The following is a 22,414-nucleotide window of genomic DNA, read 5'->3' on the forward strand; positions in this document are numbered from 1 at the left end:
TACAAATGATTGACTCTACTAAGCTGTGTGAAACTCTAGCCCAGCGCATGGAAAAACGTAAACATTGGAAGTTAAACAAAAATTTCAAATTTACAAATATCAATTTTTAAGCATACACGCGTTTTTTTATGAGGTTTATTGTACCCTTTCTTTAAAAGCATCCTGAAAATACTGATGCTGTATTCTGATGATATGTAGAACATAAGATAATTGTTTACTATGCGCTTTTTTCATCCTGTGATTTTAAATAGCGCTTTTAGAACCGCTTTTCAAAGTTATAATAATGTCAGAAAATTGAACTCTATTGTGAAAGTAATTAACACAAAAGATGATGATTGTATCCGTCTTACATTTAAGTACAGTAGTTCACCGAAACTACTAGTTAAAGCTCCGAAAGACCAAAATGTTCAAACAGTGCTTAATAGAATCAAGCTTATGGTAGCATTGCAAAGAAAAAAAGAAGAAATCCGACAAGCAGTGTCTAATAAATACTCAGCTACAGCCGATGGAAGCATCAAAACAGTAGAAGAGGACGTCGATGTTCACCTCTATCAGAATGATGACTTACTAGACGAAAGTATTTCTAACGATCGTGCATGGTCTCAGGCATCTGTGCTTAAAATTGGAGAGATCCTGTATGAAGTTAATTACAATCAACCAACAGTCACTGAACTCAGTTTGCCGGAGCATATAGTCGCAGGATGCCCTTTGAGACCACATTTTATTCTTGAATGTGCCTCGTTGGAAGACTGCATTTTTAAATGGTTTCGCTCCATATTATCAACTAATTTTTGTGAGACAAATGATAGCCTAGATCAAAGAAACTTTTTTATGAATGACGATAGTATTTGGACTCAGGTGGGAGAAGACTTTATTTATTATACGACTCCAGAAGATGTGGGTTGCTACATTAAAATTGTGTGCACGCCACGACATGGAAGTACTGCTGGATTGGATTTTGCAGTCATGTCTAAAAGGGTTGTGGAATCGGGCCCTGATATGTACCCATTTGAAATAAGACAGGCATACACCAAAGAATTATGTGGTCCAGATAGGTAATTGTAATGGAAACATTTTTAAAAACTATCTCATGTGGAAAATTTTAAGGCCACTAAAAAAACTCCTAAGTGTGAAAATTAATTGAATACCAATGTCTAAGCATTTGCCGTGTTCCATGTGCTCTACAGTTGGGGCTAACCTAACCTTGCAGTGTCATAATGTTGTGATTAGGATCTGCCTTGCCTTTACAATGTTACCAGGTTAGATTTCTCCCCAAAAATAGTAAGAACCAGCCCTGTCAATTCGGCTATTTTAGGGGGGGGGGGCAAAAGGTATTTAATGCCATTTTTTTCGGAAAACATTAAAAACCATACCTACTTACCCACTTATAGTAAAAACATTACTTTTTCAGAACTTTGCACCAAGGGGGGGGGGGGAGGACCACCAAAATTATGGACCTAGTTTGGGTCTCTTCCTTTTTTTCTTTCATTTAGCCAAAAAAGCAGGCCTATCATTTCAAATTTTTTAGAGGGCAAACGGTATTATATATTCAATGTTAATTGCACTAAAAAGCAACAAAAGTCACTCTCACATACATGTAAATGCTTTACTTTCCCAAAGTTAGGAATTGGAGTATTGACCTGACTGATTGTCTCCCAACCCAAATGATGGGCTTGTTTCCTAGCATAAGTTTTCAAGAGAAAATTATAACTAATTTTCAATAAATCAAAGTTAGGTTATTGAAACAATTCATTGAATAGAAGTAACACAAATATACACCGAAACTCAAAATTGAAGAAATATTGCACTTTGCTTAATGTCAACTGTTGGTTTCGTTTGCAATAAGTTAGAAAATGAAAAACAATCTATGTACAACTAAAACTTTAGACATCCAATTTGGCACCTGGGTTTGGAAATCTGGGTGTCGAAATCGCATATTTTATTGCAAAATACACTAAATGACCACTTATTTCCAACAGTGGATGGAAAGTATACAGGCCAGTCGTTTCTAAATTTTCCACAGGTCTAAGGGCAGTATACACTTGATGGATATTGGCCAAGAAATAACAGAAAACACACACACATCTGTAAAAATAAATTGCTCTCTTAAAACCGGGGGGGGGGGGGGGCAGTTGCTTTTTTCCTGACCTCCCTAAGTGACGGCCATTGAAATAAGTGATTTTTTTTTTTGGTCAATTTATGGTAACCCCAGGCTTTATGCTAAAAGGTTAAGTGTTGCAAGGAATAACTTGTTAGCGAGGCTTTTCAAGGGTGTACAGGGTGCTCCTATCATCTGGTAAGAAGCCTTCTTTATCTCTTTTACTTAACTTTTTATTATTTAGTGAGTCAGTGTTATGAAATAAAACTATAAAAATGCAGTGGTGGTTCACCCCATGTGTGAGGAATGTTTGAACTTTCTTTGTGAATTATATGATTTTAGTGAACATTTGAGGCAGTGAGAAGGAGAAGCAAAGGGATGCAAGTGACAAAATTAATAATTTGGAGATAACCAGTACGAATGGTAGGTGAACCTCTCCTCTTTCTTGGGCCAAGAGATTGTACTAGTAGCTCTGGTAGATACTGCTATACAGCATGATTTAGAAAACATTTTCAATCAAAGCCTACCTTGGACCTTGTCTTTGAACATGTTTTACTCAAAACTTGAAAATGTTAACAAACATCCTTTTGCTTCTCACTGGCCCATTTGATGTTTTTTAGTCATAAAGCTTGAAATGACAATTTTATAAGGCATTAAACATGAGTTAAAATGCAGTCTTACATTTCATTTTTTTGAAAAAGAATTTTTTCTTGAACTACATGAAATGGATAATTATTCTAATAGAACAATGTTCTATCTATATACATTTTTTAAAGTTTGTCAAGTACTGTCCATTTTGAGGACTAATAAATTGACTTGGACCAGCCTAGCTGGGCCAAGAGCCTGTTGCTGGTCGTAACGTTTGTATTTGACCGTCACGAGAAAAGCCCCCGCCGAAATGTCTTGGCCTGTCTGTTGCTATGACAAGGAGGCATGTCTCATTTTCCCAAAGGAAGCTTAATGCTGGAAAAACCTGCATGACTGCACATAGGCGAGAGGACGTGTGGCGAAATGGCACCAAAAAACCCCTCTTGCTAATCCTTGCAGAAAATGAACAAAGTCACTTTCTATGGCAGTAGACTGGCTCAGACTTCACAGTGAGAGCTTTTCTCATGAAAGATAGACAATAAGTTTGATTCCTATTTTCTTTTGCAGTATTCGATGTTTATCGTATAACATTCTCGCCAACATGTATGTTGAGAGAAAGAGATTTCCTTATGCAACAAAGAAGGCGTGTGATATATATTATCGAAAACAACTCTTACTCAAAGAACTCGTAGGTAAGAAAACTCCATTACCACTTTTTTAGTACGTTTAAAAACAAGGAAAAAAAAACACAAACAGACACACACACATAAAAAGATAATTCCATGTTTTTTTTAAAAGAATTCATCTTGTAAAAAATAAATCTAATTAATCAGATATGAAGATAGTGAGATCATGATGATGTGTTTCCGTTACATATTGAATGTTTTGTGCTGCCTTGCTGCATTTTGAAAACCATTTAATACTTGTTTCATTTTCAATCTTTTTTGATTGAATAACTTCATAAAAAAAAGATGTTAAAATTATGAAATTTTTATGTTTGCAGGGGTCTGGCCAGAGCAAATTTGGGTCCGTTAACGGACCCTTCACAAAAATCCGATCAACCAAAACGGACCTTTCACAAAAATCCGATCAACCAAAACGGACCTTTCACAAAAATCCAATCAACCAAAACGGACCCTTCACAAAATGCTGGTAAACAAAAACGGATCTTTCACAAATTGTTAATTGAAAGAGCAAATCTCAAATTAAAATAATACAGCATATTTAAAGTTAAGTTAGAGGAATCAACTTATACAAAATCAGCTAATTTTGCAAAAGAAAAAAAAAAATCGACACTCTTGTGATGCTCCTGCTAGCCATAAATAATTACTACCGCCAAATAAATATAATGCCTGTTGTTGGTTTCTTTGAAAGAAATTAACAGCTGAAAGTCAGTTTGGTTTATAATTTTGCTTGTTTGTTTTATGCAGCGGTGTTGTTGTAAACTTCTTTGGAAAAGCATCAACATTCTTTGAATAGGCGTAGTAAGCACTTTTCTCCCCACTCATGATTTAATCATCAATAATATACAGTGAAATGAATTTAGAACTGCAAAGGATAGTATGGGTGGGGCGGATGTGATCGCTTCAGATAGGGTTACAAAATTCAAACTTATCACCACTTAGTGTCTGGGGGTGCGATGTTAAACTGTTATTTTGGGAGAAAGTTATATGGGTTTGGTTTTTCGATACTAAGAAGGATAATTAACTTTAAATAAACTTTTATTTACCGTTATTTTTTTCTATAGATGCCTACATTTTAAAAAACGCAATCTTTTTACATCCGATATGAGAATCATATTTTATTCTTTTTTTCAAGCTAACTTCGCTTTATTAGGATGAAAATAAATGAAAAGTCTCTTTTTTTTGTAACAAAGCTTATTTCAAGTTTTTAAAGGGGAATTCCATTTTCTTTTATGAGTCAATAATTAAAATGCTGAATCAATGGTTTATTTTTTATTTTATTTATTTTATTTATTGTTGCTTCAACTATGTCCAGATATTAATGATATGTTTATCATAGGACTCTAAAATGCAATTCAAAAGTAATTTTATTAAAAATATTTATTTTACAAGCCGTTTTTATACTTTTGATTCCTTCACTTTGAGGATTGCAATCTCTTTGCATCCGCTGTGGAAATCTGATTTTTCGAATTTTCGATGTTTATAAATAGTACGCTTAGTTAAGAGGTAAACAAATAAAATATTTTTTTATTTTTGTGAAAATCACAGAGTTTATAAGGTTTGAACAAAACTCTGCTAAATGCTGAACCCCTGCCTAATTTTTTTTCTTACAGTTATTTTAAATACTATACAAAAAACATTTCTAGTACAATTTAACATGATGTAGAATGGTAGATAAATATTGATACTTGAGGGGTGCCCATCTCCCAGGGAGCGATGCCTCCCCCTCTCCCCAAATACTAGAAAAACACTCAAGAATGATATTCTCAACAGAAAAGAGAGAAAATACTCAACTTTAAGTGTCAATGATGCAGTTTACACCATCTCAAGAGTCTAAACTTTCGTTTTTACAAGAAATTTATTTTTTTTATTTAATTATTTGATTTTTTACAAAAATAATTGATTTTTCACAAAATTATTTTATTTTTCACAAAAAACGGACCCTGTGAAAAATCCTGGACAGACCCCTGGTTTGTGCAAAAACTGTGTTCTAATGCTCAAAAAATCATGAAATATATTTTGGGTTGAAAGAAGAGCCATTTATCCATAGTGTCCACAGGAAGAAAAGAACCAGACTGTTCTAGAAAATATAGCTGTTATGCAAACCATGAAGTTAGCGAAATTGTGGGAGCACTTACTTTTAATTACAAAACATAATTGTGAATGTTGACTAAATTGCGTACTTAGAACTTTATACTCATTGCAATCAAAACTTATTCTTATGTGCTAATAGAGTTGAACTCGGTTAATAAGAAATGCCGAAATTCATGAATTTGTTCATATTAACCATTATTCATAACAATCCTAAATAAGTAAAATGGGGAAAAATAAAAAATACATATGTAAATTTAAAACAGAATTACTTTGCAACTCATTTACAATGTTTGTTTCTTCACAAATTGATAGCGCTTTTCTTTTTACGCTTGCCATCGTTTGCTTTTAATGGGCTACCAAATAAAGCAACATTCAGTTCATAGGAAACGACAGACTGCCAGGCAGGGTAGATACTACGGAATTTTTTCTTGCATGAACCAGAAATAAGCTAAGCTTATTTACGGCATGAAATAACTTGCTTTATCGATGTTTTAGGCGAGACTTAATAGAAGGTTCGGAAATAGTGGGACAGTAATTTTTATCATGTAAAATGTTTTTAGCGATAACTGAAGAATCAATTAGAAGAAAGGTGATAAGGGGGGTATAAGTGGTAACAACAGTTCAATGGGTGGTAATACCGAAATGAAAAGATAGACGGTTTTATCCCCAAGCAGACTGATCTGTCCAAAGGTAAACAGGTGTAATGAGCTTTAACTCTTTCAGAATAGTAGAGGCCTTGTCTACGCACAATAGCTCAATGCAATCAAGAATATTTTGCACCCCCTAGAGAGCTGACAAGTATGAACTTAAGGTGTGTGTTCAAGATTAAGAGACACGTGATATAAAGGACAATTGGGGGATAATGCCAGCGTTGACAGCAGTTTCACTTTCACTTAAAATTTTCACCCAGAAAAGGTAGAATAGCTGTCACTACTTAATGACTGAAAGAAAATGGTTGAAAGTTTCTCACAGGATTAAGGAATATATGGAGAGCTTTCTATAGAGACAAAATTGCTGAAAAAGAAAATTGAAGCACTCAATTGCGATTTTTTTCCAGGAAGAGGTCAGCAGTTTTGTTCGTCTTAACTGAAACTTTCATTTTGATCGTTCAACTGTATATGGATATATTTTGATTATTATTTTATAAATTTTTGGAATAATGTATATGATGCGAAACTTCTGGTCCTAAAGTGCACAATATAACATCTCTACTGTACTTTGAATAAAGTTTTAAATGATGGCACTTAATGGGGAATAATGTGTGATTTTTTTTATTTTATTAGGATATAAGAGTGATATCATTTGCTTACAAGAAGCCACAGATAGGGTTTTTGAATATGATTTGCTTCCAGTTTTGAATTGTTCAGATTATCAAGGAATCTTTACAAGAAAAGGAGGTCGTCGATATGAAGGGGTGGCTACATTTTTCAGAGCATCAAAATTTAAGTAAGATAAAAACACAAACTATTGTGCTATTATATTGTTTTGAATCATACTTTGAATTATTGAAAAACTCTGAGTGCAGTTGGTTATGATTGATTGCAAATAAATTATTAGCTAGTGAATCTTGAATTTCTTATTGATTTTCATTTTATAGTTGTCTACTTTTCAGACCTTTATTCTGTCATAATTATAGTTAATAGGTACTTGGATTTTTTTTTTGTAATTACTGTCATAGCCATTATTGTGTCTTGTCTATAGCTCAAAATTAAAGTTGTTAGTGGTGAAAGTGCACTTTCATAAGTAAAAAAATTCATACTTAAATGAATATTTATATAGTAATCACATCACTGCAATTAGCTTTTTAAAAGTGCACTTAAACATGTCTTTTTGTAAAAGTACTTGTAGTCTGTCATTCAGTATTTCTAATAATTGTATCTCCATTATTGTAATTCTTATTATTTCATGAGGAATATAAAGCTTCTAAGTCTGACCTATCTTGTTTTCAAGTTTATAAATAATCTACAAGAGAATAAAAATTATTTTCCTCATATCTTTTGCCTTGTTGAACAAGATTATCAAAAAGCTAGTTTATAAATATTCTCTTAATTTTATGTATGTGTTTTATATTTAATTATAGTAATCGCTTACAAAATATATTAATTATATTTTTTGTTTAGAATTCTTAAAAACTATGGAGGATTGCTAAATGAAATTGTGAAACAAAGGGAAATTTTTAATGATTTATTGGCCAAAGTATCTGGTAATCTCAAAGATATGAGTAGACTTCTTGCACAAGGCACTGCAATTCAGGTACTCTCATTTCTGTTATTTACGTCTTATAAAATATGCGATTGATTTTTTTTTATTATTTTTTTTTCAAAGTGCTATGTTATTGTGTCAGTAGTCTAGTTCTGATCTTCCGCTAACACGTGATTAATATTTCTGTTTTAACAGTTCATTATTGATTTTTTTGTTTGATTTCAGTAAATAATAGAGATAAACTGTATGAAAATAGTAGAAAGTGCATCTGCAGCATCCAATCGTGCCATAATATGCAATTTTTAGATAATAACTTGTGAAAGTCTTCATGATATATACAGACTCATTTGAGGGCTCTTTCAGTGACCTTTAAGCAATATCTTCTTTGACCTTTTTAACACAGTTGAAAGTTAGGAAGTTGAAGTAGTTTGAAGCAGGGCCGGATTTAAGGGAGGGCAGGCGGGGCTACTGCCCGGGGGCCTCTACAACAAAGGGGCCCCCACAAAACAAATTTTACAAAATATCCTAATTTTCACGGGTTGAAAATATCGGATATATACATACATATCAAAATATTCGGATATATATCAAAGTATTGGATATTTTTGGAAATATGATCTTTTTGAACCTTGATTAGGAGCCTCCACACTTCCAAATCCAGCCCTGGTTTGAAGTAATCAGACCTTGTTTAGAAAATATATTTTATTTCAAATATTAAAAATAATACATTATGTGAAGAAACTTAATTTTGATGTCAACTTAGTTAATTATTAGTTTTTTACTCGTTTTAATTTTCATAATTTTGTTTTGTACTAGTCTCAAAATAATTCCCATTCTTCATGAGCATGCACTATAGTGAACGCTGGGCAGTTGAATCAGTGGTTAAGTGAATTGGCCGATTTAATGAATCAAAACCTCAAAAACAGCAAAATCCAGCGAGACAAACCTGCCGGATATTTGAATCAAACATGCCACTTAAATGAATCAAAATCAAGGTTATGTAACTAACAATTTTCCACAAACGTGTGGTACATCAGCAGTCTTTTTTTCTTTACCTTCTTTTTGTAAAATGAACTTTTTCAGGGTGTAGCTCACTTTTAGTGAGTTTTCTCTAAAACTCAAACAAATGAGACAGAAAGAGACATGGGTTCAACAGAACTTCTGTGTTCTAGGCTTCGGCCACTGATAGTATTTACATTGAGCAATGAGGTGTGAATTCTGAGGATGCTAGGTGTTATGACTTAGGAAAAAAATGTCTAAATTAGTTGCTACCTATTTTTAGCAATCAACTGCAGACACGATTTTCGAAGCAGATGAGTTAAAATTCGAGTTTTGTAATTGCATCTCATACTGTTACACTATAAATTTCTTTAAATAATGAATATTGTGAGTGTGTGAACGGCATACTTTCATTACCTTTATCTTCTTAATTAAAAGTTAAACTTTTCTTAAAAAATATGTTGAGTTCCCCATTAAAAAAAAAAACCAATTACATATATTTGCTTTATTGAATCAGCTGCTTTATTGAATCAAAACTGTTTAAAATATACATGATTCAAATAAGCGACATTCACTGTAGTTGTTAAAAACAGGTTGTGCTGTGAGAAGCAGTGCTTTTGTCTGCATCCTCGTCTTTGAACATTTACGTATAGCCGTACCAATACTGTTTTTCTACCTGTACTTTTACATCCAACTCCCTACATTTATTCAATGCTTTGAGCCCTTAAAATTCTTTCCCCTTATCAATTCCATGCTACTGTCTCACAAATTTGGCTTATTTTAATGTCATTGTAGCCATGGGCGCCCATATGCAAAATTGTAACGGGGGGGGGGGGGGGGGGGGGGGCTCTGATATTTTAACCATGGTTTAGCATGATATTTTCCCCATGGAAACCAATTTCAGGACAGATTCGAGTCATTAAAATTTGACATTTTTAATGACTTATTCATTAATGGCTGGTGAAGAAATATTTTTACATTTTTGCAAAGAAAAAAGTACTAAAAACAAGGAAGTTCTAATTTCTAAGGGGGGCTCAAGCCCCCCTTGCCCCCTATATGGGCGCCCTTGATTGAAGCCCTCAAAGTCATCAGTTTGAGGTTGTACTTCCTGAATGCCGTCAAATGATCTTTCATCATGATAAAGTTAACTATTTATTTGTTAAGTGAATTCCATTATTATGCTATCTTTATGTATCAGCCATGTCGTCTCTTAGCACATGCAGTCAAATATCCTGAAGAGGATTTGCACTAATATATTTCATAATAGTGAAAACATTACAAAACCTATAGTATGTTATTTAAAATAAAAATAAAAAAAAACCTGCAACAAGGCCCACAATGTGAATAGTTGGAAAATTTCTGTCAAACACAGATTAATACTAAATGCAAAATTAAAAATATGCATTGAACTATAATTCATTCTCAGTCAAATTTTAATCAATGTTTTGTATTAGGTTATTCTTCTTGAAGATATAATGAATCCTCATCGAAGGCTTTTGGTAGCAAATACTCATTTGTACTCAAATAAAGATACTCCAGAAGTACGACTGTTACAAGCTGCACTTTCTGCATGTTATGTGGAACATATAATAAAATCAGAGGTAATTTAGATCTGCATAGCTGGTATTTTACATTCCGTTTAATAATTTGCCTTAGCATAATAGCTAGAAAAAGTCATTAAATTTTTTTTTTATTCTATACTTTTTAATGGGTTTGAAACTTATACTGTTTAAAAAAGCCTTTTTAAAAAAGATTGATTGATGTTCTGTTTATATATAAAAAAAAAGAATGAAAGAAAAGGTAAGCATCATTTGAAATGTTCCCCACCCCCTTTCATTTTTGACTTAATATGTATCGTAATATATGCAGTCGGACCTCAATATAAGGTCACCCCTCGGGACTTTGAGAATGTGACCTTATAAGCAGCGTGACCTTATAACCGGTTCATAAATTTTTATCAAAAAAACAAATTCTAAAATATAATGTTTTCAAAACTATATCACTTGATTAAGGTATGATGTTTTAATTAAGTTGAGTCAATTAAAATTTATGCAATTAGTTAGAAATTAGGAAATTATTTATTAAAACTTTAATTCAGAAATTAATACAAGTGAAAAAACAGCTGGAATGAGATAATTTCAAGTGATTTGGTGGTCGAAAATGAATTTGTGCTAATGATGGACACGAGACACTATGGGTGATCTGCTTTTGAAATTTGTATGCATTGTTCTAAAAGCCATCGCTATTGTCCTTGACCCTTATCTAAAAGCTGTCACCCTCAATCCACTAAGCATGAATAGAGACCAACAGTAGCAGCCAGGGGAAAAAAACTCTCTCTTTTTACCTGCATTTAGGGGGGGGGGTGACTGATCCCTCCTACTCACTCCAGTCTTCTTTTCGCTGCAGCATTCCAGCCTCTCTACACGCCTTTTTCCTGGAATTTGAGGGGATAAAGAGTTTCGTGGAACAGTTTTCCTTACATTCGTTGGGCAGATGGCATTTTTTTGATAAAAGATCATGTACTAGGGAAAATTCGTGGAATTGAATCAGTGAGGCATTGAAATCACTCACCTAAGTCAGACAAAAATGACCTTATAAGCGATGGCAGTATTTGAGACTTTACCATATATCCGATATTCCGTAACACAGAATTTGTATTCAATGAGTGAGGACTTTAGGAAAGTGACCTTATATCGAGGACTGACTGTATAAGTAGTTGGGCTATGAAAAGGAAACAGGAATCTATCCTACTGCAGTTTACAGTGCTGTAATAACAATTTAATGTTACAAGTAAAAGGATTCCTGGTTAATATAATTCATTTATAATTAGTGTTTTCAATTCTAAAAAAGCAATCGAACTGACAGCTAAAATTAAGGGAAGATAAAAAGGATAATTTTGTAAAGTAAAATGAAAAGATTTGGAAATTAGGATTCTTAAGCACAAATTGACTACTTCCACTTTATATAATACTAGCTGCTTTGCCCAGTCTACCATGAAAATAAAAATTGTGTCAAATGACTTATGCACAGCAATCACGCTTAAATAAAAGAAAAAAAAACATTGTGCAAAATTTCTTTTCTAAAGAATGATGACAGTATTAAAATATGTTTTAAGAAATTAAAATGGAAAAAGATAGATTTATAAAGCGTAACAATGGAAACATAAAATAAAATAAGTTTAAGAAATTAGAGTGTGAAAGACACTATAGATTCAAAAAGCGTAACCATGGAAATGTGAAAATTAAACGGTGTACAACTTGAATGGAAAAGGGATTTTTTGAACTTGATTAAAAAAGTCTTGTAACTTTTTGTTCCTTTGGAGTTAGAAGCTTACTTTTTCGACCAAAGATCAAGTTTGATTTGGAGTAAAAAACGTCCCCTTTTCCAATAGTGTCAAAAATGAAACTGTGGGACAATTCCTTCACTTATTGATAGCTTAAATGAAGAAAGAAGTGCTTAAATTTCAGCTAAGCCTAAAAAAAATCGAACGCAAATAACTCCCACCGTAATTAAGTTATAGCATTGAAACAAATTGCGTAGAATGCAAAAAAATTCTACTCTTTCCAACGATATATAATATTAATGTGTGCAAGTAATTTTCACCCCCATATTTGAGAATTTGTGAAAATTGGGCCTAAATTGGAATTAAAAAAAAAAAAAACTACTCGTCGAATTGTTTTCGAACTGGTCTGCAAACCTTTCGGGGGCTAAAAGAAATATACTGAGAAAATTTTAGCAAATTGGCCAGGTAGTTCTCGAGCTTTGCGTGTTCTAACAAACAGATGTTTTTCGGTGACTTTATTTTATACTATGTAGAGATGTGGCACCATGCTTTATACTACCAGGTGCATGAAGTTTAAAATACAATACCATTACAGATTATCAGTGCAAATGAACCAAATTCACTTGGGTCTCTTTCCTGTAAAAACTATCACTAACCTGATTTACTTCTATGTATTTTCTGAATGATAAAGTCGTTTATAGTACAGGGTGGCGACAGATCAGGGAGATCAGGGAAAAGTCAGGGAACTTTATTAATCAGGGAAATATCAGGGAATTTTGAAAAAATAACAAAAAATCAGGGAAAATTGATTTTATGAAGAAAAAATTTTTTTTTGCTTTACAAAATTAAGTACTCTGAATTCCCTACGCATTTTCCGATAATTAACTGCTCAAAAAAAAGTAAAACTAATTAGGTGCGATTATACACTGCCGCATATTTGTGCATCTTTTTTCCTCAACGTAAAAATATTGAATCTTACTTATTAACCACAGGATGAACTTCCTAAGATTGCTTCTGTGTCTGTTAGGTTGTTTATTTTACCTAGCCTGAAATTTCCTTTTACGCTTTCAATGCTACGTAAAATAAACAACCATACAGGCAAAGAGGAAGCCTTCATTAATGCCTTAGCTCCTTTGCCTTTATTCCATTGTCTCGAAGTATTTTAGTATTGTAATCACGATTTCAAGAAGAAATCTTTGGTATTTGAATTAATACTATAAAAGATTAAAAGTTATTACTTCTTCGCGTTTTTAATTTAATTGCTAAAATTGAACTTTGAATAAAAAAAACTTTGTTTTTTGCTGTTATTCTATTTGTTGTCACCGCAGATTATAAAGGTTTTCTTTTCTTCAGATTTAAGTAATTCTTTAATTTTATAACCAAGTTTTTTATATATATATTTTGAAATTAACTAATTTCTTTTTTTTTTCTTGCATTTCAAAGTTGTTTGTTACAAAAGCAATCTGAAATTTTTTTTCGTTACATATTGAAATCATTTGAAATAGAGTTAACTTGTGTACTTAAGAAAATATCTTTATTTTTTTTATTGTTAAAATGCTGTATTCATTCATTAAAACCTATGTTCTTGATTAGAGAAAAGCTCCCTATGAATGGATGTCAAATGGTTTCATCTGTTTTGCATAAATATGTCAATTAGTTATATAAGAATAACTACATTACTTCTATTCTTTTACTATTACTTGTTATTCTTACAACAATTATTATACTGTTTGAAAACTTAGTTCAAAAAATTTTCAATTACTTTTTAGTTCTATCATAAATACACATATGTATTTAAGAGTAATTTTAATAGTTTCTTAAAATTCTTATGCTAAGTGATTTCTGGAAGTAAAGTATTTTCTTTTTAAATTTTCTATAATCTTTCCATTTGTATAAAAATTTAATATACTGTTTTGTAGGTTCCCCCCCTCCCCCCCCAAAAAAATTGTCTTGTTTTTTTTAACCATTTTATTAAAAAAGTAGCATCTTTTTAAAATATATCTTTAGTTCAACAACTTTACACAACTAAAATCGTTTAAAATACTGCATTTTATACAATCATACAATGGATTTCAAGTGGAGCAAAGAAAGAAAACCATTATCATTGGTAACGTAAATCAGGGAAATTTGGTGAACTTAATCAGGGAAAAGTCAGGGAACTTTTTTTCACAGTTCCTGTCGCCACCCTGTAGTAAAAAAAATACAGTCAACTCCTGACTATCTGCGAGTCTATCAACCAGCAGGAACATATATTTCCGCTTGTAAAAAGCAAATACCAATGAACGCTTTTTGCCTAAAATCTGTAAATTTAAACTCTGTTCTTTTCATTTTATTTATTTACTTTATTGATGTAATTTCTTCATCATACATCCACTTGTACTTTATTGATGATAAGTTCTGCTGTGCAAAAATACAAAAATTTTTACTGTACTGTATATATTTTCACTGTTAGAAGAAAATATTACATCAATACAGCTAAGTTTTTGAGGAAATACAATTTTAAACTTATTCGTCACTCAATTTTTGCCTTTTTGTGGTTTATTTCTTTGAAATCAAAATTTTTGCTATTCTATACAAAGTGAATTAAAAGCTCTTTATTTCTTCTCAGCATAAAGTAATTCTTTTGAATATAATTATTATTGTGTTTTATTTAATCTGTCATGAACTGGACATTGATAAATGATCATGTTAGTTCTCAAGGGACTTGTTGCATCCTTGTGGTCATTAAGATTAGATAATGTAACTTTTCCACTTAGTGAAAATGGCAGAAAATGCAACCATTTCAAAATATAAACACTACTTGATTAAAAAAAAATCCAAACAAATGAAACAACCAGGGAAATTGGAAATTAATGGGAAAAGTTTTAAGTTTAATTTTATGAGCTCTTTTTCTGTTTTGGTTCGTCTTTTTTTTTTATTAATATCCTTGCTTGCCTAACATTTATCTTTTTGTTTCAAAATGTCTTTCAGAACCTGTCATCAAGTGGTTTACTATTTTGCGGTGATTTCAATAGCTTGCCCGATTCAGAAGCGTATCACTTCATGACATCTGGTTCTTTTGAATGTTGTCCTACTTGGAAAAATAGTAAGTTTTTTTTTTTAAATTACACAATTATTTACTGAGTACTTACTGATGATTTATTGCTGACAGATGATTATTTACTGATAACTGCCGATTAACTCGCTGACTTTGCTTAAAACAAGCATGAAGTTAATGGACCTAATAGTCTGTTAAAAAAATGTTTTTTGAAAGTCTTCAATATCAGTGGTAAAAACATATACAGTAAAACCCCTCTAATGCGTACACTAACAGGACAATTTTTTTTTGTCCACAATAGAGGGGTGTCCGCAGGACTGGAGTTTAATAATGTTATTCGCATTGGAATTGGGGAATTAAAAAATGTTCGTATAAGAGGGGTGTCCGTTAGGTGAGTTTTACTGTATGTAACAGAATGCAGTCATAAAATAATGCACTAAATGTATCATTTAATGAAATTGTTGTTGCTAAAATATTTTAATTTATAAAACAACTGATGAAAAAATTTTTTTTATGGAATGAAACTGGTCAGTAAAAGTTAGTAATTTTCAAGTTGGTCAGTATTAGTCAGTGTTTTAAGAATTTAGTCTAAGTGCAAATTTATCAAAGATTTCATTTTCAAAAAAAGAAAAAAAAAATCAGTGTCATTATCTTTTCTTATTTTTCTTATAAACTTTGTAAAATGCTAAAAAGGTAAAAAATTCCATACCAAATTTATTATCTCAAGAGTCAGCTTGTTTAGACTTGTAACAAAACTATTCCCATCCTCCTCCCATTGATTTTCCCTAGAAATAGGAAAGTGAAAGTGAAAAGGACATAGTAGCAGCTTCAGTGGCTAGAAGTTACTTCAATGTGATCTTTTTCCTTGGGGAGAAAAATGCACCTTTTTGAAATAACTTAAGCATTGCCAATATAATTGGGCTATAAAGGTATAGTGTTTGCTGAGGTCTGTGTACTTTTTGAGATTCAGATACTTTTGTAGTTCATTTTTTGGCAAAACTCTTTGAAATAGTTCTTAGTTACTCTAATGAACACTGACCAGAGAGAACACTGACCTGATCCAGACCCAAAATCTTTGCTGCTCCTAAATGGATTATCTATATATATAAAAATGAATGTTTGTCTGTATGTCATCCATGAACTCAAAAACCACCCGGCAGATTTGGCTGAAACTTTCATCGTTTGTTATTTTTGGTACTGGGAATGTTTATAGACCAGTTCGAAAAAAATCCGATCGATAGTTCCTTTTTTATTCCAATTTAAGTCACAATCCATTGGATAAATACGAATAAAATTATCGGCTGCAGAAATTAATTTGCGTGAAAGATCTCATTGATAAGAAGTTGGCTGTTGCTATTTTTCTTGAGTTTGAACAAATAAATTCTTTCTTTATTGTTTTATGGCTTTTCATGCAACGGGGGGATTTAAAACTTTTTCTATTTGATATTTTTAGCGATTGATTGATCTTGCAAACTGCGTGAGTACAAAATTTGAGTATAGTCACGGCTTCGCTTGATACCTGGACCGATTATTATGAAAATTGCTATATATATGTATTTTTCCACGGAGAAGGTGCATAGTATGCTCATTGAAGCCACTCGCCACCAGGTGGCACTGCAGAGTAGCAACTTCTGCCCCGTTCAACCGATTGTCATGAAAATCAGTGTAATGATGTATTTTTTTGTTGGCGTCAGGTACAGCTAGTATGTCATAAAAGGGGCCCCTTTATTAACTTGTTTATTAATATAGCAGCATCTTCACTAATTCTGTATCTTAAAATCAGTCCTTATACATAATTTCATTTGCAAAAATTGGCTCTTTAATGTTTTTTTAAACAAACTTGCTAGGGGAAAGATTCAAAAGCCCATTCAACCCTTAATTACTGGTGTTGGGTCATATTGACCCGATGTATTTTATCCCTAAAGACCTGCGCCACTAGTTATGAACGAAAAAACATGCCAATAACTATGAGTTAAACATCAGCATGTTTCTCCATAGAATTGAAAATATAAAAATAGTTTTCGAAAATTTAATTATAAAAGAAAAGCACTGCAACAACAAAGGGTTAATTTTGAAATCTTTGAATTTTTGTGCAGAAGCACCATTCCTGGAGAGAGCATGGGGAGCAGTTCAGGTAGAATTAGTGATAGCTGAAAATGTTTTATAAAATGGCAATACTTCTTCGCAAAAATTGGAAGAGGGGAGGGAAATTTCCCAAAAATTTTTTTCCCATTAAAAACAAAAAAAAAAAATTTGTAAAATTGTTTTTTTTTTTCCACCACAAAATGCTGACTCAAAAATAAAAAACTAAATGAATGCCTGACCACACTTGCTTTTGTTTTAAAACAAGAACCTTAAATTTTGCCTTTTTCTTTTTTTAGATTCTACTTCAAATGTAGATGCAGTTTTAAGGCATAACCTATGTTTAGATAGTGCCTGTGGTACTCCTGAGTATACTAACTATACAGAAGAATTTAAAGGCTGTCTGGACTACATTTTTTATTCAACAAAATACTTAAAAGTGACCGATATAGTGCCCATGCCTAGCCATGAAGCAGTCTCTGCACATGTAGGTTTGCCAAATGAGTATTTCCCTTCAGATCATATAGCACTTGTATGCACATTGAAGTGGATAGAAAACACATAGTATTTCTGAATTTGTAGCTTGTATTTTTTTACTATTGTATATTAAAATGTTGTTGAAATTGAAATTTTGTCTGTGTTGCTCATTTAAACAAAAAATTTGGTGGAAAAGTTGATTTTAATGAAGTATGAAAGAAGCTGGTATCTAAGAGCTGTGCATTAGGGAGTCCCCCCCCCCCCAAAAAAAAGTCAATTTTTCAAGTTGCACACCCTCTTATATTTTTCTTTTATGTCAAAATGTAAAAAAATTTTCATATTTGAACAATAGCAACCCAAGCCCACTAGCGCCTGAAAGTGTAAACGAACCCTGTGTACTAGGCCGAATGAAAAGCAATGTTTTTGGAAGCTCGAAATTTTATGTTGGTAAAATAAATCTAATTTGCAAATTTTTCAAAATACCATGATTTGTGCACAAATTGCTCAAATTTTAGGTTTCTTTTGTTCTTTAATTTGATCCTTACATCTTTGTTGCTATTTATATTCATAGAATGCTTCAAAATTATTAATATGTGTCTACAACATTCAGCAGAATAATTCCACATCAAAATACTGATAAAAGTATAGACTAGATGAGAATAAGATTGGGTGATGGAATCAAATGCTTACAATGTGATCAATGAGTTACATGTTGTAGAGGGCAATGAGCTCAATTTTAGAAATACAAGATAGAAGGTTATCCCAAAGTGTTTCAAGTTATATTCCAAGGTGTCTTGGTTCCAACACTAGCGTAGATGCTGAACGATTGTTTTCTGCACTTGAAAATGTATTAAGCAATAAGTGGTGAAACATAAATGAAAAAAACTAACATGGTTTACTAAATGTTATTGGTAAGCACAGAACCTTAATATCAGGTTAAATCAGAAGCGTGATTTAACCTGATACACTCAGGTTAAAGAAAATAAAGTTTCCCAGTTCTATTACATGCTTTGTTATTCCCATGCCATGAATTTCATTACAGATATCAAATATTTTATTGCATTTATGTTCCCTCAAAAATTTCACAAATCCTCCTTGAATTTCAACCACTCCCCCCCCCCCCCCCCCCCGCTGCAAACTTGCAACCCTAGTTATGGTGTTCATAAAAATTTGAGTAAAAATGATAAATAATAATACTTACTTCCAGTGGCAGTTTTGCCAGAAGCTTTTTTTTTTCTTCTATTTTTAAAATAGAAAATGTTATTGGTTTACTTTTTCTAAAAATTTTGAAAAGCATGAAAGAATATTTGATATCTCTTAAAAATATAGCTGATCATCATTGTGTCAACAAGATAAATGATTGTAACATCCAGTCAAGCCTTGATATCTCAAACCTCCTAATCTAACCCCGGGGGGGGGGGGGGGAATTCCACTTTTTCCATAAAAACTCCTGGTATTTCCCATAGGTATCTCAAAATTTATTTTTCGAAATGCTTGATACCTCGAAACTCACCCAGAAGCAAGTTTCAATTGCTGTTTTTCCTTGCCAATTTTCGTAAGAGAACCAGTTCCGGAGACATTTGCTTGTAGTTTTTCTTTCTGTTTCTTAGAAATTTTAAGGATAAGGGATGGAGTCAAGATACAGTGAAATTTTTGTATGACAATAAACCTATCTATAACAATATTTTCTTTGGTCTTGCCCTAATTATCATTTACTTAATGCATTTTCAACCTCCCTATAGGGATAATCACATTTCTAGGCTAAATTGTACCATAGTCCAATTGATCAGGAATTAAAACAAGTTGATGCACAGAAAACTTGGAATTTCTTTGTTAACCATAGCCATTGTCGTGTAGATTAAAAAGTCGGTGATCAGCCTTGACAGCATTTGTATGGCAAATGAGAAAGAAACTAAGTGAGCAAAAATGTTCCTCAGGGTGCCCACCTAGAAATGGTCATGGCACAGACTGCGCCATTGAACTTTTTTTTGGGGGGGGGGGGATTCGAAGGGCTATTTCCTCATTTTTGGGGGGAGTGCACCCTTAGAGGGGTGGGTACCTATGTGTTCCTAATACTGATAGTAATGAATATATCCTTGCCTAGTACATACAGTGGTGGTAAAAAAAATTGCATCACCCGCACCGCAAAGGAGAGGAATATCATCCCCGCTGCTTTCAACACGCAGTCAAGCATCCCGTATCCCAGATGATTTGGGGATGTATTTCTGATCAAGGAGTTGGTGGGCTTCACTTAGTGCAAGGAACAGTAAACGCTCAGGTGTATGTTGGCATTTTGGAGGAGAAATTGCTTCCTACTATCCAGGATCACGGGCAAAACTGGTAAGTAACAATTTAAAAACCTTTATCCTGCCATTAGACTTAAATTGACATGGGGTTAAGTATAGGGTGGCAACAGATCAGGGAAAAGTCAGGAATCTTTATTAATCAGGGAAATATCAGGGAATTTTGAAAAAATAACAAAAAATCAGGGAAAATTGATTTTATGAAGAAAAAAAAAATTTCTTTTTGCTTTACAAAATTAAGTACTCTTAATTCCCTACGTATTTTCCGCCAATTATCTGTTCAAAAAAAAGTAAAACTAATGAGGTACGATTATACACTGCCGCATATTTGTGCATCTTTTTTCCTCAACGTCAAAGTATTGATTCTTACTTATTAACTACAGGATGAACTTCCTAAGATTGCTTCTGTGTCTGTCACGTTGTTTATTTTACCTAGCTTGAAATTTCCTTTTTTGCTTTTAATGCTACGTAAAATAAACAACCATACAGGCAAAGAGGAAGCCTTCATTAATGCCTTAGCTCCTTTGCCTTTATTCCATTGTCTCGAAGTAATTAAGTACTGTAATCACAATTTCAAGAAGAAATCTTTGGTTTTTGAATTAATACTATAAAAGCTTAAAAGTTATTACTTCTTTGCGTTTTTAATTTAATTGCTAAAATTGAACTTTGAATAAAAAAAACTTTGTTTTTTGCTGTTATACTATTTGTTGTCACCACAGATTATAAAGGTCTTCTTTTCTTCAGATTTAAGTAATTCTTTAATTTTATAACCAAGTTTTTTTTATATATATATTTTGAAATTAACTAATTTCTTTTTTTTTCCTTGCATTTCAAAGTTGTTTGTTACAAAAGCAATCTAAGATTTTTTTTTTTCGTTACATATTGAAATCATTTGAAATAGAGTTAACTTGTGTACTTAACAAAATATCTTAATTTTTTTATTGTTAAAATGCTGTATTCATTCATTAAAACCTATGTTCTTGATTAGAGAAAAGCTCCCTATGAATGGATGTCAAATGGCTTCATCTGTTTTGCATAAATATGTCAGTTAGTTATACAAGAATAACTACATTACTTCTATTCTTTTACTATTACTTGTTATTCTTACAACAATTATTATACTGTTTGAAAACTTAGTTCAAAAAATTTTCAATTACTTTTTAGTTCTATCATAAATACACATATGTATTTAAGAGTAATTTTAATAGTTTCCTAAAATTCTTATGCTAAGTGATTTCTGGAAGTAAAGTATTTTTTTTTTTTAAATTTTCTATAATCTTTCCATTTGTATAAAAATTTAATATACTGTTTTGTAGGTTCCCCCCCCCCCAAAAAAAAATTGTCTTGTTTTTTTAACCATTTTATTAAAAAAGTAGCATTTTTTTAAAATATATCTTTAGTTCAACAACTTTACACAACTAAAATCGTTTAAAATACTGCATTTTATACAATCATACAATGGATTTCAAGTAGAGCAAAGAAAGAAAACCATTATCATTGGTAACGTAAATCAGGGAAATTTGGTGAACTAAATCAGGGAAAAGTCAGGGAACTTTTTTTCACAGTTCCTGTCGCCACCCTGAAGTAATTTCTTTTCTCTAAACTCACACACAGGTTCAGAAATGGAAAAATGAGCATGGGGTCAGCAGTTTGCCTTGGCCAAGAAACAGCCCCGATCTACGTAAACAATTATCAGACTCCTGCTGTGAAATGTTTATTTCACATTTTTGCAGAATTTTACGTACATTCATCATTAATCGATTTCATCCAATTGTTATGAAAATGCGAGGGTGATGCAATTTTTTTTTACCAGCAATGTATATAAGTTTTCAATTCTTATTTTCATCTGTACCAATAATGTAAAGCTGTCAAGTTTGTTTGTTTGAACGCGCTAATCTCAGGAACTACTGGTTTGATTTGAAAAATACCTTTTGTGTTGAATAGTTCATTCATTGAGGAAGGCTATATAGCATCACGCTATGACTTAATAAGAGTGTAGCAGCAATAAAGAATGTTATGAAAAGGGGAAAATTTATATCGTAATATAAAATGCTTCGAACGCAGAACATGTGTTGCCACGGTGAATCCACCTGAAAATGCGGGCTTCGCAATCCAGTGGGCGTAGATTCGAGTCAGCGATGAGGCAGATCTCGAGGGAACTTTCCAGAGGAAATCCTAAACGAGGCTAAAAATGATTTGTAAAAAAATGTATATATACATATCATTGTCTTATTTTTCTTATTAATTAACTAATAAAAAATGCTGAAGAGTTTGTTTGTTTAAGCATGCTGATCTCTGGAACTACAGGTTCCAATTGAAAAATTCTTTTTGTGTCGAACAGTCCATTTATTGAGGAAGGCTATAGGCTATTTTTTAAATCAGATTGACCGAAATATTTGCAGTTGGAAATAAATATTTAATTAATTGTTTAGTTCTATGAATTCCAAATAGATTGCGGGGTAAGTGAACTCTTCAAGAGGGCGCTGGCCGACAGTGTCAATAGCTGCTAGGAACCATGCTACGCTGCTGTGATCGGCAAACAGATTTTTGTATGCGGTTTTTTTTTTC

At 32.4% G+C, this 22,414-nt stretch overlaps 1 protein-coding gene across 1 annotated transcript; it reads left to right on the forward strand.

Annotated features, from left to right (window-relative positions):
• The first annotated feature begins 56 nt into the window (after nt 1-56).
• Nucleotides 57-17,642, forward strand: LOC129226387 (2',5'-phosphodiesterase 12-like). The gene is made up of 7 exons (XM_054860989.1): nt 57-1,055; nt 3,254-3,378; nt 6,747-6,909; nt 7,584-7,716; nt 10,119-10,265; nt 14,918-15,032; nt 17,366-17,642. The coding sequence occupies exons 1-7, from the start codon at nt 220-222 to the stop codon at nt 17,629-17,631; spliced, it is 1,785 nt and encodes a 594-aa protein (XP_054716964.1). The 5' UTR covers nt 57-219; the 3' UTR covers nt 17,632-17,642.
• The last annotated feature ends 4,772 nt before the right edge of the window (nt 17,643-22,414 follow it).

The sequence above is a fragment of the Uloborus diversus genome, chromosome 7 (genome assembly GCF_026930045.1).
Source record: "Uloborus diversus isolate 005 chromosome 7, Udiv.v.3.1, whole genome shotgun sequence".
NCBI classification, from domain to species: domain Eukaryota; kingdom Metazoa; phylum Arthropoda; class Arachnida; order Araneae; family Uloboridae; genus Uloborus; species Uloborus diversus.